The 11,965-nt window shown below is 34.0% G+C and overlaps 1 protein-coding gene across 2 annotated transcripts; it reads left to right on the top strand.

Annotated features, from left to right (window-relative positions):
* The first annotated feature begins 2,531 nt into the window (after nt 1–2,531).
* On the top strand, nt 2,532–7,544 carry LOC132284305 (transcription factor bHLH47). 2 transcript variants are annotated; one of them, XM_059786395.1, is made up of 5 exons: nt 2,532–2,681; nt 3,519–3,639; nt 5,865–5,983; nt 6,390–6,517; nt 6,818–7,544. In XM_059786395.1, exons 2-5 carry the CDS (start codon nt 3,563–3,565, stop codon nt 7,178–7,180), a joined length of 687 nt encoding a protein of 228 aa, XP_059642378.1. In that variant the 5' UTR covers nt 2,532–2,681; nt 3,519–3,562; the 3' UTR covers nt 7,181–7,544. The 2 variants fall into 2 exon arrangements, with proteins under 2 accessions (XP_059642378.1, XP_059642379.1); XM_059786396.1 differs by lacking the exon at nt 2,532–2,681 and adding an exon at nt 2,696–2,806.
* The last annotated feature ends 4,421 nt before the right edge of the window (nt 7,545–11,965 follow it).

Here is an 11,965-nt window from a genome sequence, read left to right as displayed (position 1 = left end):
CTTAGTAAAGTTCTTAATTCTCCAAATGGATGTGTCAGTTTTCAAGTTTCCTAATTTGCAAGGAAAAAAAAAAAAGTCGTGTTGAAGACGAGCCACACGCTTCCAACACACTGTTGGTATATCCAACCAATCAAAATACACCAATCTAATCAGCGTTGAGGAAAGCTTTTATATTAGCTCATGAATTTTTATTTTCTAAATTTGTATAATATTTTTATTTTATGTACGTACTACATTTTTATTATTTTCTCATCAATAAATAGATAGAGAACTTGTTAAGATTATTATATATATATATATATATATGCGTGTACAACCTACTTGGTTAACCGTTTTTTAAAAACTCAATTCAAAAAAGATTTATTCTTAATTTTTTAAATTTTTAAAAACTATTTTCAAAATGACAAACCAAAACAAATCTATCGTTTTAATACATAATAAAGTATATCAAAATGCTTTGTACCGGAGAGGATTCATATTCATTCTAAAAGTAGCATAGTCAGATTATGGTCTAATAGATTGCACAGCGTGACATTCCACTCAGTTTTAACATTTAAATAATTTTTTATTTTAATTGTAATTGTAATTTAGACCGTTGTTGGAAACCTGAATCATTTTATTTTTATTTTTTCAAGTACAGCCTTATCATAATTTATTCAATATTGAATTTCCTGAAACAAAATATGCATAGTAAGGTGATCCATACCCATTCCCCCAATGCGGATGGATTTGAATAACAGCTTTCGTTTTGAAATTGGAGCACTATATCAAATGCTGCTTTGTTGAAATTCTGTGCATGGGGTTCATATTGGTCTATTAAGACTCCCAAGTCTCATTTTTTTAGTTTAGAATTTGAATTAAGTGCTCCAAGAAAACTTAGAATCGTCTTTCATTTTAGAAAATGCTACCGATCATGGTGGTGCAGCATGAAATTCCCGCACAAAATCATGGGTGTGGTCCTCTAAAAGAAATTATTACATAGACTCGAAATTGTTAATTTCAATCGGATGGTTAATTAACACTAAAAGAAATTAAATAAAATTGATATAATTTTAAGTGCTAACTTGGTTTGTAATTTTGAAAATAGTTTTTTATTTTAAAAAAACTGAAAATAGAAAATAGTACAAATTTTTTTTCTTAATTCAATTTTCTAAAAACTGTTTCTGAAAATTTAATAAAAATGACTATTATTCTCTGAAAATTATTTTCTATTCTCTTAACTCTTAAAAAATATTTTTAGAGCTAAAAACCAAACATGGCCTAATATATTTATTTGTAATTAATTCGAGAATAATGATTCTCAAACAAGGTAATAATTCTGGGAATAGATCCTGGTTAATATTTTTTTGGGCACTTTATTATTATTATTATTATTATTATTATTATTATTATTACTCCCTATTTGTTTTGTTTTGTTTGTTTGTCCTTTTTGGTTTTTTTTTTTTTGTTTTGGTTTTTTTTTTTTTTAATGTGTTGAAGACACGTTTGACTCTTGTGCACACCACACACTTCTGGTATTCCCAACGAGACCAACTTCATCTTTACTAGATTACTAATAATGAGGCATACAAATATGTCTCCTCCGCGTGGAAGCCACATGCTTCTTTGCCTTTTTATTTCTGCTTGCCACAAGTGTGTTGGGTAAGAGTCACATTTAAAATTGAATATAATAATTTTTTTTTAAAAAAAGTCAAAATAAAAATAATAAATAAATAAATAAACAAACCACCATTCTTCCAATTATTTTGTATTGCGCAATGACAATGGAACGGAGTTGGGACGGATTTAACTAAATCATACTTCACGAATTAAAAAATACGTCATGTCAATTTGATTTTTATTTCGAAATAGATTTGTAATTGATATACCATTCTGTTCTATTTCGGTAAACAAAATATCAACTCCGTCCGGCGTATTTTATTTAATTGCGGAGTAAGATGAGTTATGTCATTTTTATTATGCTTAATTGAATTTTTAGAAAATAATTCAAAAACATTATCAACCAAACAAATTTTTGTACAATTTTTTTATTTTCAATTCTCTGACAATTGAACCAGCCCTACAAATTTGATGAGTTTATTGTATATAAATTTTTTTTAAAAAAATTGTCAACCAAATTAATTTTTGTACAAATTTTTATTTATTTTTAATTCTCTAAAAATTTAACCTTAAAAAAATTGTCAACCAAATAAATTTTTGTACAAATTTTTATTTATTTTTAATTCTCTAAAAATTTAACCAACCCTACAAACTTGATAGCTTTATTGTAAATAAATTTTGATATGAAATTTTCAGGGTAAAATCTCTCCCAAACAAGTAAATAGCTCTGTACGTGATCAGCATGAGGTAGGCCTCATACTAGCATTAATTTTTATGCGTCTTATTTAAAAATCTTTTTATTTTAAAAATAATGTTCCTTGCGCCTAATCTAAGGGGCATTATAGTAAATCTGATATATCTTGGAGGTGCGTTGTTGCTATGGACAAAGACAAATCACGTGGCATCATCGATTGTCCTGATTCGATGCATATAACAGGCAGGTGTTGGGCACGCTCCTCACCGGTGTCAGATTCTCCCGCCACACGCCTTCCGCTGTCCTCTTACTTCTTTCTCTCTTTTTTCTCTCTCTAACATCACCACCCACACGCCTTCCAACTCTCAAGCCCTTCAAAGATTCAAAGGTGTGTGCGTCTTTCTTCCAATTCAAAATCATTCAGACCGATTATAATCAATTAATCTCATCTCTGCCTTTTTTTTTGGTGGATTGTCTATCACTCATCAGTTCCAATTAATCTATAATTTCAAGGTTATTTTAATAGATTATCTCATGAATTCGAATTGGATTTTATGGGTCTTTTAAGCTTTTAACCTGGAATTAGGGTTTGCTATGTTTTTGGTCTGTATATTCGCTATGTGTTCTTCCCTTTTTTGTTATCTAGGGTTTTATGTTCCAATATGTGTGTGTATATATGTGTGTGTGTGTAGATGTAACTGTAATTAGTGAATGAAGGCGAAAGTGAGTTCCTGGAAATGTGATTTGAGCTCTAGGGTTTTTCACTGACTACTTTGGTTTTATATTTGGTTGCTGAGGAACTGGAACAATTCAAAATGAATGGAAGTCAACCCTTATCTCTTTCTTTTTTTTGGCCCCCAAAATAAAATCAAATTATCAAGGCATATACAAAATTTATATACATATATGAAAAAGGTGGCCAGAGTTGTGTTAAATTATATGTTTTCATTATACCTAAACAACTTAAATTTTCAGATTTTAGTACTCCTCGTATTTTCTCCCTAGATTTGCTCTGCAACCAAACAGAGCTCTTAGGAAGAGATGCCTACACTTATATTATCTATGATTCAAAGCTAGCAATAAAGAATACTACTCAGTGTGCAGACTCACGCGGTTGCAATTGTTTGTCTCGTTTTCATGAGATTTCTTAGTTTTATCTCATGATTAGCAGTTGCTGGATGATTCCTTTTTTTGATGTCTTATTATTATTATTTTTTGGTTGCAGAAAATTCATTTCCCTGAAGCTTTTTGGGTGGTAAGAAACTAAGCATGGATACAGAGGCAGAGGCTCCTGCAGTTCCAATGGTTGACAAGGTCAATGTAGTGGTAGAGAAATCAGTAAGCAGGTCAGTGCTTCGTGATCCTGATTCGACTCGCTTATGAAAATTGGTGCATGAATAATGCATTTTTGTTTCTGAAACCCTGCTAAAGAATGTTGGTTGAATTTTATGTAACTTTTTTACTTGTATCTTACATAGAGAGCTTGTAAGACTCTTTATGTGTTTGCCATCGAATAACATTAACTCTATAAAATAAAAAGAATTCATAGAGATGCAGTTTGTAAAGGATTTTTGACGCATCGGATGTTCAGTTTATTACAATGGGATATTCCAGTTTAGTGTAATCATATAGCTGTTGAGTTCAGTAGATTTAAGGATGTTTACATAAAAGAACATTTTCCACTGAACAAATATTTACTGTCATAATTGTGAATCTTAAAGCAATGTGATACATTTGTTTGAGTCTACCCACAATTACAAAGCAAAAGTTTTTCAATGCCACTTTGAAAGAGCAGCAGCTATTTAGAAAATTCAAAGCAATTTTTATGATTCTATAAAAATTCTAACATTATATTGGAATTTTAAAATAGTCTTTAACGGATGAATTTGCTTGTAGCTGGGTTGTAATTGAAACTATGGGGAAAAAACCCCTCATGGATTGAGAAATGAAATGTTGATGAATTAAAATTTTAAAGTAGTACACATTAAATAAGTTGCAACATTGAAACGGAAGGAAGTAAAATGAATATAATATGTATTCTCTCAAAATATTTCTCTATCGGCAGACTGCATTGCTTGGTGGGAAGTAGTTTTACAGGAATAATAGGTTCCGATTTTAAAGTCGACATAGATGTTTAATTTTCAGTAGAATCTGATTACCTGTTGATCAGCTGATTTCTGTATCACAGCTCTGGCCTTTCTGAAAATTTTTTCCCCTGTATTTGTCTCTGCCAATGGCTAATGGGATGATGTGTATACACAATTCTGAGTTAGCATTTTGGTTAGTTCGTTTGTGAGTAAATGATATTCCATTTGTATTGTAATATCGTATCTGATCTTCAACTTCTAGATTTACCTTTTCTCATCCAAATCCTAATTTAATTGTAGAAATGAGGCCCAAACCTCTAAAATGTGTTTTTGCACATTATGCTTGTTGACTTGATGCTGACCAAATGACCATACTATAGTAGTTGGGTCCTCGAATTTATGGCTAGGAAGCACATACAATTCAACTAGGGATGCCATGAAGTGGTCGGATACTTGGACACGTGTAGGACACGGCCCATACACGTGTCAAACACAGCTAGAAGTGTCTTGGACACTTCATATTTTATAAAGAATGTGAATCCGTTTTAATTTAAAATATATTACGGCTTAATTAGAAAAATAATATTTAATTTTAGAAAATAAAAACAAGAAACATCTAACTCTAAGCTCCAAATTAGGATTTCATTCATGATAAAATTGGATTAAATGAACAGAAATTAATTTTTATATATAATAATATTTTTTATTATCAGTTTCTGACGTATTCTTACCGTATCTGTGTCCTATTTTTTTTTTAAATTTTCTGTTTGCCATTTCTGTATCATGTCATATCTGTGTTCCGTGTCCGTTTCCTTGCTTCCTAGATTTTTGGTATAGTTTGCTTAGTGTTTTTTAAGTAAGTGGTCTTTTTTATTTGGACTTGGGTATGCTTGTGACTCTAGATATCAGATATATTATCCTTGAAATTAGGAGACAATCGTATCACCATTATGGCAATCATATTTTGAGTATCAACTCTAGATAATGAAGCTTTATGCAAAATGGTTCCTTACAATGGTTTCTCGCTTTTGATTTGTCAGTTCATTTATGGATTCCTAAATTCATTTATATTGAATTAGCTGTGTTTAGGTAATTTGGGAAGCACTAATATGCAGAAACAGTTGTCTGTCCTGCCCTGTTTGATGGTAGGTATTTGAACATTTTTACTAATGCCTTGGATAATATAAACATCACAGATGTTTCATGTTTCACATGGTTTCCCAGTTGCACAAAGTTCTTGCTGTGCTCTGCTGACAACTTTTCCTCGAAGCCTTTTAGTAGTTTATAGTGCACCTCCCAACACCCCCTCCCATCTCTGGGGAAAAATAAATAAAATAGAAAAAAGGTGGAGTTCTGGCCATAAGGTCATCAATATGCATTGGAACTGATGATGATGATAGATTTAATTGGCTTTAAACTATTTTTGTGAGACTAAACTTCTGTAATTTCTTGCTCTGAGTGGGTGAAAGCTGTTCTTGGTGCAGGACCAACCCTAGCAAGAAGAATCAGGTGAAAGTTCCTAAAAGAATTCACAAGGCTGAGAGGGAGAAAATGAAACGTGAGCAATTGAATGAGCTTTTCCTTGCACTGGCTAATGCTCTCGGTAACTTCTAATGATTTTATTTTGCCTTATTCTCATGTTGCCTTCTTCTTCTTCTTCACCGAATAGTATGTTCACTGAATAGTTTCCCGAATAGCTGTTTGGTTTAGTTTTCAGAGAGCAGCCTCTGTTTTCAAAGGATTGAAATCAGAAAACAGTACAAAAATTTATTTGGTTGACATTTTTATTTTTTGAAAACTCAGTTAAAAAAAAAATGTTTGTTTTCAGAGAATAGTTTTTTTTTTTATAGTTATCTGAAAATAGTTTTTTGTTTTCCAAGTTCTTGTCAGATTACTGAACCAAACAGGTCCATAACTTTTCAGTCAAATTAAATTTGGTTTGCATTTGTAACTGGACAATTGAAAAAGTTTGATACTTAGTATCCTATGTTAATGAATTTCTCATGTAGAACCAACACAACAGAACAGCGGAAAGGCCTCTATATTGAGTGAAGCTACTCGATTCTTGAAGGATATGCTTTCTCAGATTGAGTCTCTCAAACGAGAGAATGCAGCCTTGTTATCTGAATCTCAATATGTAAGTCACTTGACATCCATTTATAACTCTTACCAAATGGCAAAATTGAAAAAATCAACAATGGCTGATGTCTGGCCTCCATATTTATCAATAGATCAAGAATTTTTACATTCTCGCTAGCCAATGGTTTTCGCCATGCTTGTTGAAATAGGCTCTCCTGTTTACACTGTTCATACATATTGTAGGAATTTATTTTTGTTTGGTTCCTTAAACCAGTCTCCTCAGTTATCATCATTTCAAGAAATCTAAATAATTACTTAGTTTGTCCTGTCGATTTATCTTCCTGAAATCAATGGACAGGTGACTGTAGAGAAGGATGAGCTACAAGATGAGAAATCCACTTTAGAAGTTCAGATTGGTAAACTGCAAAGGGAGCTAGAAGAAAGGCTTGCACAGTGTAAACCCGACCTGAATGTAGCACCTCCTGGATATCAGCTACCAGAATTGAACTCACATTTTCCTGTAGAAACTGCATCCCAGCAAGCACCTATCGTAAGTCCCATCTTTGTCATCCCTTTCCGCTCTGATCCCCAATCTTATGTGGAATCTGATGATGCCCAGCATGCATCTAAACCTACCTCAAATGTGAGTAAACCACATGCTAGGTATCCCACAGAGGCTGATTCATGGCCGTCTCAGCTTCTCGGGAAACAGCCAAACTGAGGGTAGGAATTTCAACATACTGGTAGCAAGCAGTAGCAGTAGATTTTAGATGTGGGAACTAGGCCTTGGCAAAATGTACCTTTTGTGACTTGTCATGCTTACTGATCTGTGTGTAGTAGTTCCTAACTCGATTCCGACAGTATTTTGTGGATGTACTGTGTGTTGGTGATGTTGGGCTTCAGCCTGCGGTGGCTGGTAGAAAAATGAACAGAGTATTGATCCTTCATAGCTTGCAGCTCAACAGTGAACAATAGTGTAGGCTTGTCCCCATTGGGAGGTTAACTAGTTCATTACACTCGAAGCATTTTGTGAGTTCTCTTTTATGTGATCTTGTTGAAGCGAAATTATTTCTCATTCATTTTTAGTGGTGTGTTCCTGGTGTAATCTAAAAGTTGAAGCCACAGACTTACATGATACACACTAGCAACAAATTTATTCCACAATTTCCAAAAAACAAATTTATTCCACATACTTGAGGAAGCCATTGATGTGATTTAAGAGAGGAATTTTGCACCAATTCAGAGTATAAGACAGATATTATGTCAGACTAAGGAGTAGATATTCAGTGCACCGTGCACCAAGCTAATCTGAGCCGTGTGTGCACAACACAGGCCGGTGCATGGCATTATGAACAGATCATATTAGCCTAGTGCACGGTGCACCGGGTGCACTAAATATTTATTTGAGATCAAGAGGTATATTTGCATGAGTTTGGATCCTCTGTTGTGGTGTGTTGAAGAGATTTTTAATGCACTTAAATTGTATTTCAACTCATTTATTCATTTATTCTAGATTGTAACAGATGTTCAACACAAGTAATAATGTGCTTTGTGTTTCAACACTAGTTTTGTTGTTAAAAATTTGAATCAATGTATTAACATAATTTAAATATGTTGAAAATCCTTGCAACACGCTATCGCAGGGATCCCCTCTACAATACAATGCAAACGTTCCTAAATTCATAGAGATATAGAATACCGATAAGGTATCATACTTACATATCCATCATTTGAGTCTCCAACAATTATTCCTATCATTACATATCCAATTTGATCTATGGACGAATATGCAAGCATGCTTTTCATGTAGGAATGAGATTCCATAAAGAATGTCATTCGTTTTTTTCTAAAGAATGTCATTCGTTTTTTTAGAAATAAAAAGGAATATTGAAAATTCAAGTGGCTGAAGCTAAATGAGCGATTTTTCTCACTTGAGCAAACATTAATTACACAATAAAATTTTAATTTAATTATTATGTTTTTAAATTAAAGGTTTAATTACACTCACACTCCTTCAGGTTTGTCCTATTTACAGCCATATGAAATTTATCCATTTTTTAAATAATGATACTTCTTCAAGTTTGATAAAGTTAACAAATATGCCCGACACATGGTTAATTGACTTATTGCCCTTTGACCTTTATAAACTATTTTATTGGACCAAATTAACTCTCACATTGCCATTTGACCTTTACAAATTATTTTATTGGACTAAATTAACCCTCACATTCTGTCCCACTCTCTCCTCACAGCCACCCTCATTTTCTTCTTCTCTATCTCCACTGTACCAGGTATACGCAAATTTCACGCACAAAACCACTGACTACCTCTACCACCACCCACCATAGGCACCTCCACCACTGTCCACCCCTTCTTCCACGAAGCCACAATTCATTCTTGTAATGACCCAAACTTGGGAGTCTGGATCGTTAATCGGGTCATACCCGATCAGAAAACACCCAAGGGTAAAATGATCATTATGACCAGTACAATGCATTAGAAGTCGAGATAAAGTCGTAATGGTCACTTCTAATCATTTCGGTTTACGTATAGATGAGAGAATCGACTTCATTCTCAAATCAGTCCACTTAGGGTTCCTAAGGGTAAAATGGTCATTATGGACCATACCATGCATTGGGGACCAACTAACAGTCCTCTAGGCCATTTCTAGTCGTCTCGGTTCATTTATAAGCGAAAGAAACACAATGGTTTTCAAGAAGCCCGTTCTAGGATTAAAAAGGGTAAAATTGTCATTTTCAACCGTCCTACTCGTATCCAGACACGGCCATAGTGATACATCCTAAAGGACATGTAGGGCGCTTGGAGGGGCATAATGGGCTTTTTGCCCCCTTTTTTGACTCTGTTCTTGTCCGTAAGCTAAATTTTAGTCTTCTTTACCATAATACCCCTGTCCCAACTCACAAGTATGCATTGGGCAACATAAATCATCAATTTAAACACTTATATAATCAAACATGCATAAGTATGGAAAATGAAAGCAAGACATCAATTTATAACCTTTGAGTTACATAATTAACATTAAACATAGTCTGCTGCAATAAAGATACATGTTAAACCCTTCCGGTCACAATTACAATGATGTACAAGAATTTACTTCTACTAGGCATTTATTACAAAAATATCAAAAGATGCTCCCGTCAACCCTAATTATACTCCTGAGGTTCTGTCATCAACCACGTCTCTGTCATAACCTGAAAACTATTAATGGAAGGGGTGAGCACGGAGACTCAGTAGAAATTGCCTAAGGTGCCCACTTTAGACTCCCTTAAGCCATGTAACACATAATAGGGATAAAAGAGAATCAAGATCGTACATTAGGGATTTGACCGAATTTAAACCACATTTTAATCCAATCAATGCCATGGATACAACTTTACACACTATGAATGTAAATGCAATGTAATGCATAACCATTCCCAAGCTTGGTCTCAAACCGACCCCAATCCCCACCTACGCTAACTAACTTTATCGAGTTGAGATTGATATTTTCACTAGCCCCTAAACCGACGACCATTTGGGGCCTAGTTTCAACGTTACATATCCTACACCGGATCGTGCTCCCTCTAGGTCAAGTTAGCACTGAGCTCGCGATGCCCGGTCCATTTATAAATTCCTCTTTCCCACCCATTCTAAGATAGCTTACTTTCAGTCTCATTCAACTTCCTTTTCATTCTAAAATGACCCAATGTCTTTCTCATTCAATTTTCCCACTATGTCATGCATATGAATGCATTTGCATCAACTTGATTTCAACATCACATGTATAATAACCGTGTCGTTCTCTAGAAAATGAACACAAGCATAACATTGTCTATACATCAATTACAAGCATGCTTATCATAAATTTCATAACATCACAATCATACTATTTCCACACATCAATCATCTTTACATGTAAGTATTAATGTAAGCTCAATTAGCATGAAATAAAACCTTTTTCATCACATAAAGCATGTTTTAAACACATAATCACATCGTTAACATTTATCTAGCAACAATTTCATGATAATGTATCCAACTTGAATTTAATGGAGGAACAAGATAAAATTTATCAATAAAAGACAAAGTATGGAGCCTTAGGAAAACCCCTACCTCAATGGAGCAAGCTAAACAAGCCCTTAAGCCTAGGCAATTTTTGAAATTCTCTTAGCCCTAGCAATATTGGTCTCAAATTGTAACCCTTGCCAAGCTCATCAACTTCTCCTTTTTGCTTCTCTCATAAATCCTACCCTAAACCCCTCAAAATGGAATTTGAAACATAGAAGATATATATGTGTGTAAATATAGAGAGAGTGAGAAAGGTTAGAGAGAGAGGGGACTTGGCTGAAAAGGAAGAGGAAATGGGGTGTAGGCTTGGTCTTGCAAACACATGAAAGGCTCTCATTGAGCCACTTGTCACTTTGTGGGTGATCTTACCTTTTTGGCAAAGTTACCACAATAACCTCACTTAACAAACTATACTCTTTTCATGTCCCCAAAATATCTACCTCAATGAATAGATATATGCATATGTACATGTGTGTGAAAAGAATACAATGCCCCTAATGTAAATGGCAAAACCGGGAGAAATTCCTGAGCCTGGAAATCGTCTCGACTTCCGAAAATTTTTAAAATCAATCTCGTCGCTTCTAATTGACTTAAAATGTTTAAAATGCACTTCTAAAACCCTCAGCTCAAGAAAATAACCTAAACGGCCCTCGGTGCCTGCATAACACGTAAAACGAAGCACATAAAATAAATAAAATAAAAATCCAAAAACATCCGAGACATTACAATTCTGAATTCCTTCACAAAATTCCATAAACCCAAGGTTTGAAATCAACCCATAAACAATCGATCGTTGCGCAATCAATCTGAATCGATGGGTTACACCAAATGCATATCGTTGCCCCATGTCAATGTCAGAATCGCATCACCACTGCTAGTCGTCAGATAGGACCTCGTCAACATTAGAATCGCATCACTGCCATGCTATCGCTACTGCTAATCAACATTAGAATCACGATGTGGTACTCGCGAGAAATCGACCCTATGTTGCATTCTTCATCCTCGCCGTCCATCTCCTATAAAATGGGTTTGGAATTGAGAAAAAAGAGGAGACTGTGTTTGGGAAGATTCTTTAGAGAGAAATTTTTGTAATGATTATAGGCATTTAATTAATTTAGTTGGTTAGATATTTTATATTAAAAAGTAATTAAATAACAAGGGGGCAATCCATACATTTTACACTCCTTTTTAAGGTAAAAATTGATAGGGGTGTCAATGTCAGAAAATGGCTAAAGTTTCATTTGACTGTCAATAGGATAAACCTCTTAATGTAATTAACCCAAAGTAAAGAATCTAAGGCTATATTAATATCTTTTAATACAAGTCGAAGGGCAACTAAATCATTATATGAATATTCTTTAGGGATTCTATTGATTAGTTGACTTAAGGGGGTGATAAGCATCAACCTTCGGCACATTGAGAATAACTTTTGATGTTC

This window comes from Cornus florida, unplaced genomic scaffold (assembly GCF_030987335.1).
Source record: "Cornus florida cultivar Cherokee Brave unplaced genomic scaffold, ASM3098733v1 CherokeeBrave_3.0.0_Hap2_Chr11, whole genome shotgun sequence".
Classification (NCBI taxonomy): domain Eukaryota; kingdom Viridiplantae; phylum Streptophyta; class Magnoliopsida; order Cornales; family Cornaceae; genus Cornus; species Cornus florida.
This window is presented reverse-complemented; position numbering and strand designations above follow the sequence as displayed.

Coding starts and splice junctions, on each gene's coding strand:
- LOC132284305 (XM_059786395.1), top strand. CDS start 3,563: ATGGATACAGAGGCAGAGGCTCCTGCAGTTCCAATGGTTGACAAGGTC. Junction 3,640..5,864: donor GTAGAGAAATCAGTAAGCAG/GTCAGTGCTTCG, acceptor TTCTTGGTGCAG/GACCAACCCTAGCAAGAAGA. Junction 5,984..6,389: donor TGCACTGGCTAATGCTCTCG/GTAACTTCTAAT, acceptor TTTCTCATGTAG/AACCAACACAACAGAACAGC.